Here is a 22,680-nt window from a genome sequence, read left to right on the forward strand (position 1 = left end):
TTCTCCACCCGTGGATCATAGGTGTGGAAGTTGAAATACTGTTTCTTGTGTGTAAAAAACAAAAGAAAAGTTTTTCTTTTTGTTTTTACTTACAAAACATAGAGATTATCTTTTTTTTTATACATACAGCAGCCAGAAAGAAAGCTTATCTGAAGGTGTGTGTTTGTTTCATGATCTGTGTTTACCATAAACAAAAATAAGATCCCCTCTTTTATTTTTTTTTAAAAGGAGCTTTAAAGTGAAGACTCATATTGTAGCAACTCATACAAGAGAGGTCCGTCTCTATACCTAATACCTACAGCTGTGGGGGTGACATACTGGAGAATGTTGATAGTTCTTCTTAACCGCCTGTCTACAAAATGGGCATCCCATGCAGGGTATCTCTTTCTTGGGATGTCAATCTTAATGAGAGGGCCTTCTGGGTAGTAGGCTCGCCCAGATGGAGTAGATGGCACCATTGCTCTCACCTGGAAAACTGGCAAGCAAGTGTCAGCTGTGAGTTCCTCCTGTTGCTCCGTGACCGCTCTGGTAGGCGTAGCCTGGGCCCCCCGGTACCCAGGGGTTTCGGGTGCCATGGGCTCAACATCAGGAGGCAAAGGAATGCCCCAGAGCAGCTCGGCGCAACAGGAGCTGGCAAAAATCTTAACTCTCGGCCCCATGGGATGCAGCACACCATAATAGAAGAGCATCAAAGCTATTCCAGTAGCAAAGCTAAGAAAGACACAACACAGTGCTGGCACGGCATATGAGTCAGTAGTTGTAGGATCTCTGTAAAAATACCAAAGGAGTGTCAAGGCAGCATTCTCTGTCAAGACTACAGTGTAATATGCAAACATTCTGTATCGAGTCCGCCCTTCCTTGACATTAAACCAGCAGAAAATGTACACAATCCCTACCACCATGTTGAAGAGGATCTCCTCCCACTTAGACATGCAGAAGTCAGTCCCACCATGGATGATCCAGAAAGCCATGGCACACCAGTGGACCACTACAAAGATCCCAAAGTAGAGCTGGAAGATGGAAGCAAAGAGGGCAAAAGAGATAACTCTGGATGAGATGGTGAAGAGGCGCCAGAAGAGATGCATGAGGGCCCCTCTGTAGCTCATACTCTTCTTGTCATCCCTAGAGTCCCGAAGAAGCTTGTGATAGGAGGCTAGCACCCAAGCCAGGGACATCAGGGACGCCACAGAGGACACACCTGCCAGAAGACACAAATCCACAGAGTCAAACAATAGCATAGATAGAGAATGTCACTCACTCACTACTTTATTGTCACGGGGCAGGTATGGTAGCAAGTAATGTACAACACATTACAAAAATCTTAAGGAGTAGAGAAATGTAGAAGTATCAATATCAGAACCATCAATGAACATTTATTCTTTATCTATCTGACTCCTACACAGGTGTATTTTATATTAGTGATAAGCCTGATCTAGAAACCCCCAAAACTGAATTATCCCCAAACTTTCAGAGCTAACGAGGAAGGATTGGAATCTGAACGTGTATCGGCATTTCACAAATCATCTCCATCCTTATTACGATCTATACCACGCTCCCAGATCCAAAACCTTTCGGACATTTGAAATCCAGATCTGGATCCAAATTTTGTAGCATAGACCCATCTCTGCTCCAAATTGTTAAGGTAGCCACCAGAGTTGTCTGCTATATTGTAGTGTCATATAGTTACAGCAAAGCGTTTAATACAAGGCAGGGCTGTTATGCCTTAAACATGGGGTGAGCAAATTTTGGGACAGAGAGGGTGACCAGTTTTCTAGTAACTGTGGGTATGTCTACGCTGGGATTGGGAGGCAGAATGTGCTGTTCATGCTAGCTTTGATTGATCTAGTGCGCTAAAAACAGAAGCGTCAGCCATGGTGGTGCAAACGTCGGTATGGGCTAGCTGCTGCAAGCATGATTCCATCTGAGCCTTTAGGTACATACATGTGCGGCTAGCCGCCTTCTGCTGCTCAATCCGCCATGGCTACAATGCTGTTTTTAGTGCACTGGCTTGAACAGAACTGGCGTGGGTATGTCTGAGATTAAATTGACACCTTCCAGCTCTGGTGGGCAGATCCATACCCCGCATGCGTATGATTTAAAATCCCAAATAAACGTACGTAGCCCTCATCATATTAACTTCTTTGACTTCACCAGCAGCGAAAACATGCAGCTGATCAGTTTTGTCCTCGGCCTGTGAGCCCACCTCCCGGAGCTAGTGAACACCAGGATCACTGCGGGTCATCGAGTTACGGTCGGGGCTTGCTCTCTCAAGGTGCGCGTGCTCCTAACGCTAACTGAACCCAGTGGGAATTGAGAGTGTGCTGCACCTCACCGGGGAGGCAGCTTGGCAGCCCTTTGGCATTGGCACACTGTGTGCTGCTGAGTGCTTGCTGGGAGGCACTGGCAGCCCTCCACACCCTGTGGCTTTATTGAGGGTGGAAGGCTGTCAGCAAGTTGCAGGATTTATCTGGTTTGTGGGAAGACGAGCCCTGAATAGGGCTTGTGAGAGATCTGTCATCACCACCTGCCTCTTGCTGTGGCCACCAACCTCTGTCCTGAATCAGCCCTTGGAAGCATGTTCTGCATACCCCAACTCAGCATACCCTAGTGCTCTAGCACCCGGTGGTTCTCAAATAGCACCTGCTTCCTTTAACATCTTTCTTCTCCCAGATCCCCTCTGGCCACTCCTCACTCGCCACCCTTCCAGCTGCCACAGAACATCCCCTCTTCTGCGCCCCTTCTGAGCTGATACGCTCCTAGTGGATTCAGCACACTGCCTTCTGCTGGCCTAGGCTGGCTCAGCAGTTTCCTCACAGATTTAAGCTCCCTCCCGACCCCTGTGTCTTCAATAAAGGGGTATAGAAAAACTCTCCCAGCCTAGGTTTATGGATCTCCAAAAAGAAGAGGGAAGACACAAGATGTTCCTCATGGGTCTAATCCTGTCAATATTTATTTTGTTAATTTATTTGGACTGATAAAATAACGCCCACTCAATGCTCCCGGTGCCCTAGTTGTATTTTATTGATACAATATTAAACAGACCTACCAGTTACCCCAGGACCAAACTGAATAACCCAGCGACAACATTCAGAAAACAAAGAGTAATCAATTCCATCCACCCACAAAATCGCCAACAAAGTCCCATGCTACCACTTTTCAATTCCTTCCCAGTCATCAGCCCTTTATGGGTAAGGGTAAAAAGTGGACCAAGCAATGTGTTGTGAAGACTAGAAGACGCAGACCACTAGGATCTGAGGAGTTCTGTCATTGATTTCAGAGGGGGTAGGAGCAGGGTCAATATTTTCCAAAATAAAACACAAGCTGAATTTAAAAAAAAACAAAACCACAAACCAAAACTTTCAGGATTTCTTTATCGATTCCCCCAACCTCCTCCCTAGGGTGACCAGACAGCAAGTGTGAAAAATCAGGAAGGGGATGGGGGGTAATAGAAGCCTATTTAAGAAAAAGACTCAAAAATCAGGATTGTCCCTATAAAATCGGGACATCTGGTCACCCTACTCCCCGCAGTGCCAACAGCACACAAAAAAGCCACTATCCATTCTCTCCTCCCTCTTAAAAAAATCAGGTGAAATTATGCAACAACTACTCCAGGATCAATTCTAATATTTGTAAAGCTTAAGTTGCCTGGTGTTTTTTCATGGTCTACGTGAAAGTTGATTATTTTATATAGATCTTGTCAAGACGAAGTTACATTAAGAAAAGTACATTTTGGTGGAGAACAAACTGAGGCGATGCCAGCAAAAGTCTATATAAACCACTTTGCAATGCCATGGTCAAATGCTAAATGGCACTCCATGCACACCAATGAAAAACATTGGGTAACATCAGGACTCTGTTAACACAATATAATCGCAGGAGCTGTATATGGAAATTGTATCATAATTAAAAGATGGTGGCAAAACATTGTGCAGAGCAGAACAGGAGGAGGGTCAAATAAATGGCTAAACGAGAGGAAACGACAAACAAAGGCAATTAAACATGGAATCAGAGACAATTTCAAGCTGGCTGAACAACTGGGAAATGCACCCGCCCTCATGTTCGCAGACTCCATCTCCCTGCTGGATTTGGGTGTATCTGTGCCCAGTGGCAGGAAATGGGAAACAGTCCTACCAAAACTCACTCTCTGCAACTCATCTCTACTCCCCTTCAGTGGCTGTATCGCTCCCTAGGGCTGGACTGGGATGTTATGGAGCAAATCTGCATTATCCCTTTCCCCGCTCCTGTTACGGTTGGCCGGTGTCTGGTTTTCGACTGGAAAGTCTGGTCAAAATGAAGACCTGTCACTGTCCGGTCAGATCTACTGACCGGACACCCAAAGTCTGGTTACTGCAGGCGGGGAGGCGCTGAGTCATCACCCGCACCAGCCCCTACTCAGCCAGGGCTACCTCCTACCTGCATCGGGGGACTCCCTGGCTCTGCAGGTGAGTCCCTTCCGACCTATGCAGGGATGAGGAGAGAGGGGAATAGCAGTGAGCGATGGAGGGAGGAGGAGCAAACAGGGGGCGGGGACTCAGGGGGAAGGGGCAGGGCAGGGGAGGTTCAGGCACTCCTGCTGGAGTGTCCTGTTTTTAAATATTACAAAGTTGGCAACCCTATCTCTCCCCCTCACACGCCCTATCCCCAGACTTCTTCCATGTCTGCTTGTCTCTCACTGGGGCTGGAGGATTGGGTCTCCACTCCCCCACACACCACTGGCCACTTTTCTCACTGGGGCCAGGAGGAGTGGGTGTGGAGGGAACGGGATTCAAGGAATCGCCACTCCACCCCTGTCCCAGTGTGGCCTCTCACACTGCTGTGGCTAGGGTCAGAATTCTCCTCCTCTTGAGGGCTGCCCGGCCTCTTCCCTCTGGGGCTCTGTTTGCCCAGCGTCTTAACCTTTAGTGGGGTTAGTTCTTCTGGCCAGTCCCGAATGTGGAGACCCACAGGGGGAGAGGCTCATGCAGAGAGACAGCAGGCCCAGAAAGGACTAAGCCTCCCACTCTCGCTGAAGCACTGCATGCTGCCAGCCACAGTGAGGGCTCTTGGAATCACGCAAATGGGTGCAAATCTCAGCAGGCTTTAAAAAGAAAAAAGGAAAGGTGAAATCCTGGCTGAACTGAAGTCACTGAGAGTTAAGCCATTGACTTCAGTTCAGCCAGGATTTCACTGCAAATTTCCAGTTGCAGAGAAAAGCTTGAAAATGTGACAAGTGCTCTGAAAAGCTTTAAAAAAAACTTCCAATAAATAAAAAGGCCCCAATATAATAATAATACCTGCTTCTTATGTAGCACATTTCAATCAGTAGATCTCAAACTAATGTACAAAGGCAGTATCGTTACACCAAGGGGAAACTGAGGCACACAGCAACTTGCCCAACATCACTCAGTGGGCTACAGGCAGAGCTAGGACTAGAACTCATACCTCCTGAATCTCAGTTCAGTGTGCTAACCTCTAGGCCATTCATTATTTGTAAACATAGCTCATGATTTTTGTAGTGCTGACTCAAGATTTGTAAAGACTTAGGCCTGACAATACACCTCTACCCAAATATAACGTGATCCGATATAACACAAATTTGGATATAATGTGGTAAAGCAGCGCTCTGGGGGGTGGTGCTGCGCGCTCCTGCGGGTCAGCAGGTCAGCGTGTCTGGCATAATTTCTAGTCCTCTCTGAGATTTACTCCAGTTCGGGTTCTGCCTGAGTAAGGACTTGATATGGGACTTGATTAAAAAAAGAATTACAAGTGGGTAATGTAATTAATGCACATCAACATGGATTTATGGAAACTAGATTCTGTCAAAACTCACTTGATAGCTTTTTTGATGATATTATAAGTTTGGTTGATAAGGGTAACGGGGCTGACATAATATACTTAGATTTCTGTAAGGCAATTGACTTGGTACCATATGATATTTTGATTAAAAAATTAGAACGATATAAAATTAACATTGCACACATTAAATGGACGAAAAACTGGCTAGTTGATAGGTCTCAAAATGTAATTGTAAACAGGGAAACATCACTGAGAGGATACGTATCCAGTCTTCTCAGTGGTGTCTGATGACAGAACAAGGAGCAATGGTCTCAAGTTGCAGTTGGGGAGGTCTAGGTTGGATATTAGGAAAAACTATTTCACTAGGAGGGTGGTGAAGCACTGGAATGGGTTACCTAGGGAGGTGGTGGAATCTCCATCCTTAGAGGTCTTTAAAGCTCGGCTTGACAAAGCCCTGGCTGGGATGATTCAGCAGGGGGTTAGACTAGATGACCTCCTGAAGTCTCTTCCAACTCTAATCTTCTATGATTCTATGGTCCTGTGGGGATCAGTTATTTTCCCTATGGTATTTAACATTGTTATCAATGACCTGGGGAAAAAAACCCTTCATTGCTAAAGTTTGCAGATGATACAAAAATGGGGGAAGAGTGGCAAATAATGAAGAGGAGAGAACACTGATTTAGAACAATCTAGATTGCTTAGTAAACTGACAACAAATAAACTATATGCATTTTAATATGGCCAAATGTACAGATCTATGAACAAAGAATGCAGGCCAAACTTACAGGATGTGGGACTCTATCCTGGGAAGCAGTGACACTGAAAAACATTTGTGGGCCATGGTGGATAATCAGCTCAACATGAGCGCCCAGTGTGATGCTCTGGCCAAAGAGCTAATGTGATCCTGAGATGCATAAACGGAAGAATCTTGAATAGGAGTAGAGAGGTTATTTTATCTCTATATTTGGCACTGGTGCAAACACTGCTGGAATACTGTGTCCATTCTGGTGCCCACAATTCAAGAAAGATGCTGATAAATTGGAAAAGGTTCAGAGAAGAGCCATGCAAATGATTAAAGGATTAGAAAATGTGTCATATAGTCAAAGTCATAGAGCTCAATCTGTTTAGTAATGAGAAGGTTAAGGGATGACTTGATCACAGGCTACAAGTATTTACACAGAGAACAAATATTTAATAATAAGTTCCTCAGTCTAGCAGAGAAAGGGTTAACAGTCCAATTCCTGGAAGCTGAAGCTAGACAAATTCAGACTGGAAATCAGGATAACTGAGGATAATTAGCCATTGGAACAATTTACCAAGAGTTGTGGTGGATTCTTCATCACATGCAATTTTTAAACCAAGATTGGATGACTTTCTAAAATATCTGCTCTAGGAATCATTCTGGGGAAGTTCTATGGCCTGTGCTATACGGGAGGTCAGACTAGACAATCACAATACATGGTGGCAACTAGACCTTCAGACAGTATTACTGGTTTTTAAATCTTCTTCTAAGGGTTAGTTAAGCCAACTTTCTTGGGTGAGATTCTCAAAAGCTCTCAGTGTTGACCTATCTCTGGTCCCTTTGAAGTCAATGACTTCAGCCAATGACTTCAAGCCATTGACTTCAATGACTGCAATGACTTAATTGACATTGAAGTCAATGGCTTCAGTGGGAGCAGTTAGTTCAAAAGTGAGCACTTCTGAAAACACCACCTCTAATGTCTCACAGGTCAATCTGGTGAGTTGATGAGCACCCCTGAGAGACCCTGAGCATCTTCAACTGCTGTTCAGCATCTCACGAGCCGCGCTGAGTAACTTACAAGAGGGGTCCAGCATCTCTCAGCATTATGCTCCCATCCATTTATATCCAGTTATTTACACTGCCCCATTCACCGTAGTTTCTGAGCACTTCCCTTGTGAGGTATCCCCTTTTCACAGACGGGGGCACGAAGGGATTTGCCCAAGTCACTCAGAAAGTCTGTGGCTGATAAGGAATAGCTGTCACTCTAGACAGATCATACACCTACATTACACCTACCCTCTTGGATCAGTGCATGCTGACTTTTTAACCGTAATTCTGGATTTTTAGAGCCGAAAGATTTAACAGCCTGAAATGGAAGCTCTCACAGGCAAATACAAGCATCACAAGTATTAATAAACAACAATAATGAGATAAACAATCAAGAAAGGAAAATACAGTCTACCAGGAAAAACTTCCAGGGAGATCTGTCAGGCTGTGGAATGGACTCCCCTAGCAAAGGAGTAGAAGCCCCATTGCTTGGCACATTCAAAACCTGATTGGACAAAACCACCATAACATGTGCTATGGGGAACGGCCCAGTACTGGGTAAGGAAGGAACAGTGAGTGAAATTCACCTTAGTGCAGCAGAGTAGCACAAGGCCAACGCCCCACTTAAGTCCCATTTTAAGCCCCAGAGGCCCTCTGCACAAGGGTGAATTTCACTCTCAATGACCTCATTTGTTTTCATTCTCCAATTTCAATGAATGACCAAGGTTGGGAGGAGACATAACAGGAGTCTAACTAAGCCCCATGGATTGGTGGAATTCGCTCCTGAAAAAATCAACATTCGCAGGTGAGACCCAAACCAATTTATTTTTCTTAAATGAAAAAAAAAGAAAAAGGCAAATCACAATGCAAAACAAAACCAACATGTTTGAAAAGCGTTTCACCTACATCTGGTCTGTATGGCATTAAGCAATTACGTTTAACTTTACCAATGCTCTAATGCAAATGAGTTATCAAATTACGATTTAAAGCTAACAATATTTGTAGTTGGGCCCAGTGCTTTGCGTTGGTCTGTTGAAGAAATGTAGGAAAGGTTCTTTGAAAAGGATACATACATAGTTTCATAAATCTAACAACGTGGTTATTTTCTGTAAATAATTTTAATGTACTTACCATATCATATTCCCTAAATACTTACTGTGGTGTCTGTCCCTTTAAAACTGAAAAAGATGCCTATCAAGTTGATGCTCTATTTCCTTTTTTCACATTAATTCTCTTGAAGACTGTTCTAAAAAAATGGGAAGATACAAAACATTCTCTCAGGTGAACTGGACACCACAGTAAGTATTCAGAATGCGACATGACCCTCTCTCCATCAAGTACCGCATGATGGAATTGCCTGCTTTACTATAAAGTGCTATTGTTTGGTTACAAGACATCAACTCTCCAGAAGTTCAGCCTTTTTTGCCATGAACCTGTGCTCATTTTTTCCCCAGGTGACATATTCATCCATGGAAGTCCTAAAGCTTATTTGAAATCTGTATCAGCACCAGATTTTCTTTTTATCCATAAAGAGAGAACATTAAAAAAAATATTCGGGGCCTGATTCTGATCTCATAATATCATGACATGAGGGTGACTCTACTGATTTCGATGCACTTATTCCCCATTTGCACCAGCATAAGCGCAATCAGAACCAGGCCTGGTGTCTGTTTTTCATTTGATCGGGAAAGATTTTTTTTATTTACACATTTTCCTTTTCCCTGTTAGGAAGACTGCTTTCCTCCTCTGTCTCTGAGTTCCGGTCACTTCTGATGTGAAAAAGTACAATTCATAAACAATAAAGAAGTAATTAGACAAAGTATTGTGCAGTGGTGCCAACCCTTTCGTCGGGATCTCAAAACGTGTTACTGACAATAGTGAATGTGGCATCACAACACCCTTCTGCAGTAAGTAAGTTGCATTATAGCGGTGATACCGATGTCTCCGAGGGTCAGTCCTGCAAGGTGCTGACTACATCAGTATGTTGAGTGACCTCACCTCCCATATGAACTCAACACCTTAGAGGAATGCTCATCTCCTTGCGAGATTAAGCCCCAAGTGACTTACTCATGCCCACATAGTGAGTCAGAGCAAGGAGTCCTGGGCTTCTACTCCTGTGTTTCAACCACTCTTATATAAATGTTGCATATTTGAAAGCACTTAGTATTGACCTAACGCTGCTCTCACTGCATTCAATGGGGGATTTTATGCTGTTAGGACACTGAAATATATAACGGTGCAGCCACATCTTAGGAGCAGAAAGGAGCCTGAATTGGAACCTGAAATCCGTCCTCCTCCCTGAACCTGCTCATAAATATAGTTTGGGTTCAGAGTTGGATCCAAAACTCCAAAGAGTCCTATTTTCCTCATCTGATTCAGTTTTGGCCCCAAATGGCAGAAATGTCATGAGAACAGCAGATCTGGTGAGATTTCCACTATTCAGGACAGGAAATATCAGCTAATCTCAGGAGATTTCTGCCATTTGGGGAACAATTGCTCATCAGAACTAGCCACCCATGTGTGACATTTGTCAAGTCTGATCCCAACATTAGTCTAGACCTGAATCTAAACATGTCCTCCTCACCATGACTACTAAAGAACAAGAGATTCCTGGCTGTGACCTCCATATGTCTATCTCTCCTTTATGTAATACAGACAATTGTAGGTCTACTCTGGGGTTCAAACTTCGGAGTAAAAGTTGCAGCACAGTAAGGTCAATCCCAAGACTGCAAAAGGTGGGACATGCATGTGAAGTGTCAGTTCTGAGCCTGTTGCTAGCGTTGGTTCTCTAGACAGAGACAGCTGGAATTGGCAGCATCAAAAGAGATGGTGTTAGGTACAGCCATTGAAGTCCTAGCTCCACTGACGTCAATGGCAAAACTCCCATTGACTTTAATAGGGCCAGGACTTTAGCCAGCAGATGTAGGCAACCAGCTAGGGGTTCACTGCTGAGATGGTGCTGAGACCACCATGCACATTCCTATCGGGAGATCTAGGGCACATTCGAGAGCTACTAGGAATCTAAATCCCGTCTTTGTGTCAGGCACCAATATGTTAAGAGTCAGTCCATGACACCAAAAGTATCAGCACCACACAGGGAGAGTTGATGTAAATAGGGATGTGCTAGTGCTACAGAATTCAGGTCTGGTTCTGAACTTTTCCAAAATTGGATAGGACTTGGGGCAGGAACCCCATCACCTCTACACCATCAGGCCAAGGACATCATGTTTTTGACCTGAATTCCCAGTGTCACCTCCCAATTTGTACGTGGAGTCAAGAACTAGCAGCAGAGGGAAGTGGGTTGTGTTGGAACACCAAAGTATGTGTGTCTGTGTATGGGAACCCGGCAGGAGTAGAAGGAATGACTCTCGCACGAATCTAAAGTTCAAGCATAACCCTTATCTCCCAGCAGCCAGAAATTCTCTCTCCTCCCTGGCACTATGGCCAACAATCTGCCCCTGACAAGTTACCCAATTGCTATGTAACATGCACCAGGGAATCAGCTAGTTTCCTAAGGATTAAAGTTATTAGCACCATGCCAACTTTCAGGGTGTGATACCAGCAAAAGAGATAAAAACTGTCTGCTAATTATGGAACCAAGATCTGCAAGGAACAACTTGTCATACAGGAATTTTCAGAAATGGCAGTGTGATTTAAACGTGAGATGGGCTGAAAAGGTGGAGTTCAGATCACTCATCCAGATCAGGTTTAGGCTAGGATTTGGATTCTGGATTGAAGCAGACTAGGGTTTAGCTGTGGCTTTGGCTTCAGCAGGGCCAAGGTCTCACAAGCTCTTCTTGCGAGAGTCCTGAGCTCCTTTGAACTTGACATTTGACACCATTATCGGTTCCTTGGAAAGGCCTAGATAGATTAGATAGAACACTGCAGGTAGCTAAGTAGCTTGGATCTGGAAACTAGAAAGTTTCTGGGTTTGGATCCAAACTAGGACCAATCGAGGAGTTCAGCTACAGGGATTTGAATCCAAACACCTGACTCCCACTCGGAGATTAGGAAAGGCTCAGATCTCAGGTTCCACTTTTGGCCCAGCTCTACTTTAAATGGATCGTTAACACAAGACAAATGATATGCAACTGTGCTATGAATCTCCATCCAACTCTCTGAAAGCATCAGAGAGGAAGTAGAAAATACTTCTTTAAACCCTGTTGTCTTTGTGAGCAGGGTGTTGAGCACGAAGGGGCTCCCCTGTTCCCATTCCTTTTCCACTCCCATGTGAGGGGCAGCTGAACAGACCTTTTCTAAGGAACCAGTCAAGGCTGCTCTGATCATCAGCCATCGAATGGGGGTGTTATTCATGGGCAACACAAGGACATTCCCACCCTGAATCCATAGGTTTAGCATGTTGCTTCATAGTGCCCCCAGCCTTTCTCAGCTTGGGGAAGTCTGAATTTGCACTCTGGTCACCAGCATAGCAGCACATTCACATATTAAGTAGATCTTTTCTCCCTCACATGAACTGTGAGAGCTCACACCAAGGATGGAATTTGGCTCCTGGGATTCAGCTTTCAGCGGCATTCATTTACATTGTACCCTGTACAAAATGAACACATGGGACCCAGACGGTGGCAAGGTTGAACAGACAGCAGAACAGGGCAGCTGGGGGGGGGCAAGTGGGGCAATTTGCCCCAGGCCCCGGGCCCCAAAGGGGCCCCCACGAGAGTTTTCTGTACCCCCCTGGAGCGGGGTCCTTCACTCGCTCTAGGGGCTCCGGAGCTGCTTCTGCTCTGGATCTTCGGTGGCAGAGGGCCCTTCCGCCCCGGGGTGGAAGGACTCCCAGCCGCAGAATTACCACCAAAGCGGGACCTGCCGCCAAAGTGCTGGGTCTTCGGCTGCAATTCAGCGGTGGGGGGCCCCGCCGCGGGTCTTTGGGGCACTTCGGCGGCGGGTCCCGGAGCGGAAGGATCCCTGCCGCTGAATTACCGCCTAAGCGGGGGGCTCCGTGCCACTGAAGACCCCAGGCTCCCTGAATCCTCTGGGCGACCCTGCAGCAGAATGACCTTGCAGCCTATGGGCTGGATCCTCAGTTGATGTGAGTTGGAGTAGCTTCACTGACTTAAGCGGAACTACACCAATGTACATCAGTTGAGGATCTGGCCTTCAATCTTTAAATGAGACGGAAACCACTTGATAGAAGCCAACGTGGCAGCATTCTTTCCCCCAGCTTGAAACCTGCTGAGCTGGAGACGCATAACAGAGGATTGGAGCACTGACGAACCCCATGTCAAGAAAGTGGGAGGTTAGGCAAGCATTTCAGTGCCAGTGACTGATTGCTGAATGGTCATGGGTAGGAGAAACTGATTCCTGTACCACCTGCTCTTTTCATGATTTCCTGATACTACCAGCCACCATTTTGCCTTCTTTATGGGACAAGCAAACAAAATAACCTGTGTCCCAGTTAGACTTGTGTGGATAAGAAGGTAGGAAATAACACACCAGATTAGACTTGTGCAGCCCACATAGCCCAGTACCTGTGCATGTGACAGTGGCCTGACCAGAGGTTTCTGAGCAAGCCCCTAGTGGATAATTATGGAATAACCTGCCCTTACAGGGAGTTCCTTTCTAACCCCTGTCAGTGGGTGGCTGGTTTATGTCTTAAACTAGAAAGGTTAATATCCTTCCTAAAACATTTTTCAGCAGTCCAATGCATTTTGGATGTTCTCATTGCCCATACAAATGTCAATCCTTTTTTTAAAAAAAATGAGGATTACTTGTGGCACCTTAGAGACTAACAAATTTATTTGAGCACAAGCTTTCGTGGGCTAAAGCCCACGTCATCAGATGCATGCAGTGGAAAATACAGTAGGAAGACAGAGAACATGAAAAAATGGGGGTTGCCTTGCCACGAAAAGCTTATGCTCAAATAAATTTGTTAGTCTCTAAGAAGCCACAAGTACTCCTTGTTCTTTTTGCTGATACAGACTAACATGGCTACCACTCTGAATCCTTTTTTAGAAACCTAGCAAGCTCTTGGACTTCAGGCAAAGGAGTTCCACAAGTTAAAAATGTATAGTGTAAAAAAGAATTTCCTTTGATCACTTTTCATCATGTTGCCTTTCAGTTTCATTGAAAGTAGAGCCCTGCGTGGGACTTTTTAAAATCCCACTCCTGGTCTTATGGCAGCGGGTCCTGCAGGACCCACGGGATCCCAAGCTCTACACCAGTCCTGCACAGGGTTATAACCGAAGGCACCATTTACGTATTGTGAGAGAAGGTGACTAGCTGCTCCTGATTTACCTGCTCTATAGCTTTTGCTTATTATTTTATAAGTTTCTAACATCTCCCCTGCCTCATCTGTAAGCAGATTGCCAGATTGGATCAGGCCTGAGGTCCATCTAGCCTAGTATTGTGTCTGTGACAGCAGCCAGCACCAAATGCTTCAGAGGAACATATAAGAACCCTGCAGCTGGCAGATGTGGGGCAACCTGCCCCCCCCCAATGTCTCCTAATACTCTCTAATAGTTAGAAACTGGCTTAAACCCTGAAGCATGACGTTTAGCATCCCTTCCAAAATGTGGGTTATATGGATTAGGAGAACTCTGGATATTCTCATCAAACGGGCGCAATCTTTTCAATCTCGCCTCCTACTGAAGCTTGTCTATACCTCACGTGCCTAAATATGGCTTTGGGCGACTAACTTTGGACATGCAGGTTTGAAAATGCTGGCCTAAGTGACAAGCCCAAAGTCACTCAGAAAGTCTTCAGCAGAACTAGAAAGAGAACCACAAGCCCAGCTATCTTATGTAGTGGAGGAGGGCAGTGGCAAGAGTCGGGTGGTTGGGAAAAGAAGTTACTGTACCCTTGAGAACTGTTATAACATCCTGGCCCAGATAGAGCTTGGTATGGTCTAACTATCTACCAAAGCAACTTAGAAGCACTTATCTGCACTGCATAGCGTGACAGGAGCGCCGCAAACATTTGTATGCAGCCTGTTATACTCTGAATAATGGGGCAGCATTTACACTTAAAACAAGTTATTTATCAGAAATACTAGTGTGGATTATTTCTATAAGTAATTGTAATCACCCCCTCCCCCTCACACCAAGGTTCGAAGCTGCAGCCTTCAGCAAAGCTCCGTGCTACCGGAGCTAAAGGAGTAACTCCATTAGTTGATAACAGTAGGAGGCCATTATCCTTTAGTGGGCTAACCAGTAGAGGGGAAAAGCAACACACTCTCGGTGAACGGATTATACAGACATGTAAGTAAATTAACCCTCTGCCTGCTGCTAAACACCCCAACCTCACATAACTGCTTTTATTTATTTATTTATTTATTTTAAAGGGAATGCCAAGGTTTCCCACAAAACATCAACAGGTAGGCCTGGCCTAGGCTACACAGTTAGGCACGGCCACCTGGGGTGGTGGGGGCAAGTGGGGCAATTTGCCTCAGGCGCTGGGCACTGCAGGGGCCCCCACGAGAGTTTTTCGGGGCCCCTGGAGCAGGGTCCTTCACTTGCTCTGAGGGCCCCAGAAAACTCTCGTGGGTCCCGGGCCCCCGGAGCTTCTTCCACTCTGAGTCTTAGGTGGCAATTTGGTGGCGGGGGGTCCTTCCGCCCCGGGACCCACAGCCGAAGTGCCAGGGAAGACACCAGGCCCCCTGAATCCTCTGGGCTGCCCTGCAGTTAGGTCAACATAAGGCAGCTTACGTCAACCTAATTATGTCAGCGTACACTTGACAGCCTTGTCCTGCTGATGTAAGTGCCCCGCTACACCGACAAAATAACTCCACTTCCACGAGAGGCATAGGGCTTATGTCGGTGTACTTAGGGAGTCAGCGTAACACTGTGTTACTTACATTGGCTGGAGCCATGAAACTGAAAGTGGGACAGCTGGAGCCCAGCTTCTCCCAGCTCCCAACTCCTGCTGCGTGGAGGCTCCCTATACCCTGGAGAACAGCTAGGCTCCCAAAGAAGAGCTGGAGAGAGCTGAGAGTCCTGGCTCTCAACCCCCTATACCGCCCCTCTTCAATCAGTGGAAGCGCTCCTGGTGAGACCACACACCACCAACAGAAGGAGGGTCGTGTGGACAGTAACTACTGTAGTGGCTGTAAGTTGACCTACGGTAGGACTGTAGTGTGGACATGACCATAGAATGCAGACCCAGAGGATGCCTCTGTTTGGAGCTGGCCAGAGGTACAGAAAGGATTAATGCCTATTACAGAAACTGCTTCAGCCACATGGTCCTGGAAATGCGTTTAGCTCACTTAAAAGAAATCTTAGAAACAAACGATGTGATTCACACTCATTGGCTAATGTAATTGTGCTTCCCTCAGTATGTTTAGAGGACACATGTCAGCAACGCTCGCCTTCGCCACCTTACCCTTTATAAATCTTTTTTTATTTTGTGAGCTGGTGCAATGTCTCAGTGTAATTGAAGGTAAGGGGAGTTGTTTCCTGCAAAGAAGAAGGAAGGAGTATCTCAACACCTGTGCAACGGTACATACAGCTGGAATCATTCAATAGGACTGGCAAAGTACGGCTGTGAGGACTGTGACACAGTGACTACGCCTTACTTCGTGCAGCAGGTGTTGTCTTGCAATCTAATAGCAACAGGCACTACAGAAATCAAGTATAAAAGATACATTATGAACCTTTTTTTTCAGTGCACAATGCACTCTGCAGTGGTTTAAGTGACTTAGATAAGACCAAAATTCAACTCCACTAGATCATCTAGAGTAAAGTCATACTTGATTTTTCTCCCAGCACTTTTGCCTTCCCAGAAATTCACATGTGTACAGGACAGAGTTTGAGACTGGATCTTCAATATGTTAACAAACGTCACCTTCCCAAGTGGCAGGCAGGCTTGTCCTACAGAGATCAAAACATGCATTAGTTTCCCTATTGCAAATATCCATTGCACCTTTGAATGGCTCGTCAGCTGGCTTCTGCAATAGGGAAAGGGTTGTGTCAGATGAGCGTTCTCATCTGCGAGTGCCCATGTGAAAACATGAACATAGAGAGAGGGCCCTGAGAATGAAATCATCAGCTGCCATTTGGGACAAAAGTCATCTCGACAACAGACTTCACTAGCTCAGAACAGTTGTGGCACCTTAGAGATTAGGCTCCTCCCCCAAACTTTCCAACTGCACAAACAACCGAGCATGTCTCCGAAATCACTTGTTGAATATTCTGTCAATTTTAGCTGGATCGTTTTCAAGTCAAATTGTTGCAACTTGAATTCTTTGCTGATTGGCTGGCAGCACTCACAGAAATATACGACGCGCTCTCGTTTTGCACATCTCCTTAGTAAAGATGGGTTCTCTGCTTTTCCAGGGTAACAGGCTTTCCTGTTTGACTGACCTGAATACCAGACCCACTTTCTAGAATCACTTTCTAGAGCAAGTGGTGGATTCCAATAGATTAATGTTCAGATACTTTACCAACCAACAAGAGGCAGCAGGCACAGTAGACTGTATATTGGAATCGTAGCCAGGCACTTCAGAGTTCTAATCATGAATCTGCCATAGTGGGACTTTGGGCAAATCACTCCACTTCCTTATGCCTCTGTTCCCTCTTTGTATGCTGCTCACAGGGAGCATCGCCTAGTTAATGTTCGCACAGTGCTTTGAAGATGTAAAGTCCATCAAGAGCCATAGTTACAAACCCCGCTACAGATTTCACTCACTTCATCGCATGTTGCGGTTGTTTTTCCTGTAAAGGACGTGTCACTTTAATCTGTGGTCATGTGGGATATTCCTGATATCAAGAGATGAGACCTCAGCAAAAGGGTCCTCACTGGAGCTGAAAGAAAAGCGAATTTGTGGTGGAGAAAACTGTTGGATTAATAGCCCTGAGGACTGAGGTGACAGCCCTGGGGACTGATCCAAAGCCCATTGAAATCAACGGAAAGACTCCCAGTGACTTAATTGGCCTTTTATCCACAGAATCGGAGCAGCGCAGCAATGTAAGCTTCCCCCATGCTGCTCGCAGCCAATGTGCCTCAGGCCTGACGTACTCTAAGAGTGAGTGAGTGAGCAGAGCATTCTTCATGCTCATTGCCAGCGGCGCTGATGGCTTTTTGATGTGGACACCTGACTGCTGGGAACCGGACTGAGACAAACAATTCATTCCTAACCGGCCACCAAATAGCTCTCAGTCGTTATTGCCTGGGTAACTGGGCAGGGGACCAGGAAACAAACTCACATCTAGCAAAGCGCGTATGCCCGTGTGTAGCTTTTAGCTCACCAGTGGCCTTGCTATTTGTGTGCTGAAAGTTCTGCATATGCTTAAGTGCTTTAATAGGTCCTTGGCTCGTTATGGAAAATTTGCGTTGAATCAGAGCAAATCTTCAGCACTGATTATTATCAAAACTGAAGAGTCCTCCATGATTCCTCCCCCACTTTTCCCACCCTTTTGCATGGCACCAGCTATGCCAGGTGCCTCTTCTTCACCCTATCCTGCAAAAAAGACCTGCTTCTCTAAACATGGCACATATGACCAACCTACTCATGCAAGGAGAAACATGCGTGGCTGCTGGTGGGTAGGTCACTTTATAGGGAGGACCCTCAGAGTGGCACCAGGGATATCTTTTCAACCCCAGGCAATGTTTTGTGACTTTTTTCCTACTTGCTTTCATACAGCTCAACCAAAGGCAATATCATCTATAGAGAGCATTAGAAAATAGGACAAGGTCCTATTGGCAGAAAGATGGACTGGATGATCTGACAGCGCTTTTCCATCACTAGTTTCTATGCTCTAGAATTGTGGGATACAAAAATTCCTGTACACAAAGACACCTTTCTCTTGCAGGTTCCCATGAAAACGCTCTAGTAAGAAAAATGGGGGAGGGGGTTCTGCTTGTGAAGAGCAGGTGGGTTATTTAAGCCAGCTTTGATGCCTTGACAATCCTGGACTGGAAGAGACAGATGATCCACTGGATCTTAATTCCAGAATAGAAAGGGTAATCTATCGGGTCCTCTATATCCAGCTTTCCTTAGTTATGGGTTGACCTGCATAAATCAGGATGATTTAGCAGAGCAAAGTTGTGGAGATGCATTAGTTTTGCAGATGCAGAATGGATTTTTGGGTCCTTTTTTTTTTTTATGCATTCTTGGAGTTCACCAGATTATTTTTTTTACCCTCTTACAAAACAGATCTTGAGCATGGTTTGGAAGACCGACTGTTGCACAAAGACTTCTGCCATTTTTCAGCATCTATTTAATGCAATTCACCTTCATGCTCACTCCTTCTTACAAGATGGCATTGCACAGCCCTTGCTTCTGAGTGTCTACTAGTGTTTGGCTGTTTGTGGGTGGTATTTTCAAAAGTCGCCAGCCTAACTCTGTTTCCATTGACACAGTGAGAGTTTTACTGTGTGCTCAGTGGGAACAGAGTTAGGCCAATCCTGAACACTTCTGAAAATCCCACCCAACAGCAAGAAGTTAACTCATTTTCAGACTTGGCTGTCCAAAGTTAGGTCTCCACAGCTGAATTTAAGGACCTAACTAGAAACTTGGCGACTAAATAGAGCTGGTTGCAAATTATCCATTGGATTCGACCTGTTCTGAGATCACAAATCTGGCCTGTTCCAGAACAAATCCTGCTTTCTGGCAGTGTATTTCCTGTTCTATGAATTTACAAACTAGTCTAAGCCAATACATTTCAGCCTCTGGATAGTTCATAAATTGTTCTATGCCACTATTCATTATTGTGTGTGATAGTTTACCGAAGGATACGTCTACACTGCACAAGCCCCCCCCACCCCCGCCAACGAATCTCAGAGCCTGGGTCAACTGACTTGGGCTGGTGGGACTTGCATTACAGGGCTAAAAAGATTAGTGCAACTGTCCTGGAGGACACTGAAACTGGGTGAGGATAGTGGGTCTCTCTGGGAACATCTACACTGCTATTTCTAGCCCTGAAGCATGAGCTCAGGTCAGTTGACCTGTCTCAGGTCAGAGCTCCGTGACTCACTGCTGTGGGGGAGGAAGTTGCAGTCTAGCCTGTGGGGGAGGGATAGCTCAGTGGTTTGGGCATTGACCTGCTAAAACCAAGGTTGTGAGCTCCATCCTTGAGGGGGCCATCTGGGGCAAAATCTGTACTTGGTCCTGCTAGTGAAGGCAGGGGCTGGACTTGATGACCTTGGTGGGGGGAAGGATGGCTCAGTGGTTTGAACATTGGTCTGTTAAACCCAGGATTCTGAGTTCAATCCTTGAGGGGGCCATATAGGGATCTGGGGCAAAAACCTGCCTGGGGATTGGTCCTGCTTTGAGCAGGGGTTTGGACTAGATGACCTCCTGAGGTTCCTTCCAACCCTGATATTCTAAGTCACATGGCATGGTTACCACACCCTGGCAGGATGACTGAAACTTTTCAACAGGAGAATGAGGATTGGCAAAGAATGAATAGAGACTAGCAAATGTGGCTATTTGCCAGCACAGATGAAGACTTACAAATAACAGCTGTTATCCAGACATTCATGTGAACAAAGCCACGGTCGCACAACTGTTTGCAAAGAAGGAAGGACAAGGTATGCGAACAGTCTTTTGGAAAAGTAAGTTTGTGAATCCTTTATCTAGAATTCACGCAGCTCCAGTCTAAACATGCAAGGATATAGCTTTACCGCAGAATTAACTTTGGCTTGAGCTACACTTAGAACTTATACCAACTAGCCTATGTCGGCCAGGGGCAGGGAAAAAACCACACCCTTGGCCAACAGAGCTATACCAACAACACCCGCAGTGTAGCTGCAGCTATGCTGAGAGAAGAATGCTTCTGTTGACATAGCTAATCTCATTTGGGGGCGGGGGGCGTGTTCTACAGCAGGAGTTTTTCTGCTGCGATAGGGTGTACACTGAATCTATCCTATGGGGCTATGTCAACATAAATACCGGCACAGGCTCTGTACCAGCTCTTACTTGGATATTGCCCCGAACCTCCCTGTCATCCACACATGAAAATCTCTCACCTTTAGTGGTGCTTCCGACCCAGGCTAACGGGCCCAGCTGGGGATGTACATTAGAGCCTGGGTGCCACTTTCACTCAGGCTGGTCATCGCTCACTTTGCAGCGAGGATGCAGACTACGTCACTCAAGTGCGTGCAGTCCTCCAGTGCCTTCCCTCTGTTCCCACCGCGTGCCCAGAGGGACAGACAAGTTCACCCACAGTTCACTGGCAAAGAATGATAGAGCGGCTCAGCTGACTGGAGCACAAAGAACGATGGGATATGCCCCAGTGACATCTGGGTGGAGTGCAGCACTTGTGTGTACTTAGGGTATGTCTACATTATAAGTGCTACAGCAGCATCGCTGCAGCAACCCCACTGTAGCGCTGTAGTTTAGACAGTACAGTGACAGAAGGGATTTTTCCATCACTGTAGTGAATCAACCCCCTAGAGAGGCAGTAGCCAGGTCAACTGTGGGGTTAGATTGACCTAAGTACCGCATGCAGACAAAATTTTTCACAGACCTAAGTGAGGTAGTTAGGTCGACCTAAGTTTTAGGTATCGATCAGGCCTCAGTAACTTGGGCAGGACTTTGCAGTGTGGCTGCACACACCTGGGCTAGGCTAATCCGGGTGCAGCTCACGTGGGCTGACTCTGCAGTGAAGACATACCCACAGTTTAGATGTTTAAGTAGTCATTTAAATGCCTTAACTTTTGGCATTCCAGTTTGAAAAGTGGACCACACACTTGCTGTAACTCTTGCTGTTCACTTCTTAAATATACATTAGGTTACATACTATTTATTATAGGAGAAGTATAGTGCACGTAGCACATAATGTCCCATAGATTTCAACAGGGTGTTGCAAAATTAAGATTTACACTGAAAAGCTCCTTTTGGATTAACAGCAGCAATCAGAGTTTTGCAGGATAAGGCTACCCTCAATAGATAAACAATGATACTTGTATAGAATACAGTAGCCTTGGTCAGACAAATTCCCAGCAAAAAGTTTACACAAAGTACTCATGACATCAATGGAAGGGCATCAGTGGTTTCTCTAAATCCTATTAAGTCAAGAGGAACCACATGAGAAATTAAATATAAAAACTGCTTAAGTGCAGATTTGCTTTGAAAGTGTCTAGATAGAAATGTCAACATCTTCTCTTTATGCATTCATCAATCCAGGTGCTAATAGAGACCCCATCATTGTAGTAGCCAAAAACCACAATACACCTCTATCCCAATATAACGCTGTCCTCGGGAGCCAAAAAATCGTACTGCATTATAGGTGAAACCGCGTTATATCGAACTTGCTTTGATCTGCCGGAGTGCGCAGCCCCGCCCCTCCTGGAGCACTGCTTTACCACATTATATCTGAATTTGTGTTATATTGGGTCACGTTATAGCGGGGAGAGGTGTAATTTTACGGCACTGTGTGGTTCTGTGCTTATGGCATTTCAAATGTTTCACCGGGAATCTGAAAGGCAAGCTGGGTTATACATTACCAATAATCAAGGAATTACAGGCTAAATCTCAGTTTCAGAAAATTTAGTGTCAACCCCCCTTCCCAATGTGTCTTCAGGCATACCTGCTTGCTCTATCTACTGACTACAGTTAGTTGCTACTGCCTTTGCCTGTTATTAGCACTGTACCATCAACACAGCTAACGGAGAGTGAGCCAGAGTCCCTTCAGACCCTTGCATTAACAACCTCATCGTTCATTAAGGGATAAATCCTGGTCTTACTGAAATCTACAGGGGTTTTGACACTAACTTTGCTGAAACTGAGATTTAGCCTGAAATTCCTTGATTATTAGTGATGCATAACCCAGCTTGACTTTCAGATTCCCGGGTAAATATGTAAGGTTGGAAGCTAGAAAAAGCATGCTTTTACAGTAGTTGTAAATGAGGTAGATCTGATTTGGAGTCATTTGAAATGCTATAAGCCCACAGTGCTGTTTCTAGAAGGCACCTTTCAGAGTACAGTGGCACTTTCAAGTAGTACCAGTGGCTTGGCTGAAGCCTGAAAGACAGAGAATTTAGCATTGATCTTACTGCTGCGTCCTCCACTATGTTCAGTTATTGCTGCACCAGTAATAGGGAAGAGTCACGCCACCTTTGCCAGGCTACTTAGGCATAATAGGGTGGGTTACAGAATGGCAGCCTTCTAGTGAGGCTATGAACTAAAAAGGGACTCTGGAAATAGCAACATCCGTCTAAAG

At 45.5% G+C, this 22,680-nt stretch overlaps 1 protein-coding gene across 1 annotated transcript in view; it reads right to left on the bottom strand.

Moving 5' to 3' along the window:
• Positions 1–233: 233 nt before the first annotated feature.
• XKR6 (XK related 6) overlaps positions 234–22,680 on the bottom strand; it is a 308,921-nt gene continuing 286,474 nt past the window's right edge. The window contains exon 3 of the mRNA XM_030555199.1: positions 234–1,198. Coding sequence (XP_030411059.1) covers positions 234–1,198 — 965 coding nt within the window. The remainder of the gene's footprint in view (positions 1,199–22,680) is intronic.

This window comes from Gopherus evgoodei, chromosome 3 (assembly GCF_007399415.2).
Source record: "Gopherus evgoodei ecotype Sinaloan lineage chromosome 3, rGopEvg1_v1.p, whole genome shotgun sequence".
NCBI lineage: Eukaryota > Metazoa > Chordata > Testudines > Testudinidae > Gopherus > Gopherus evgoodei.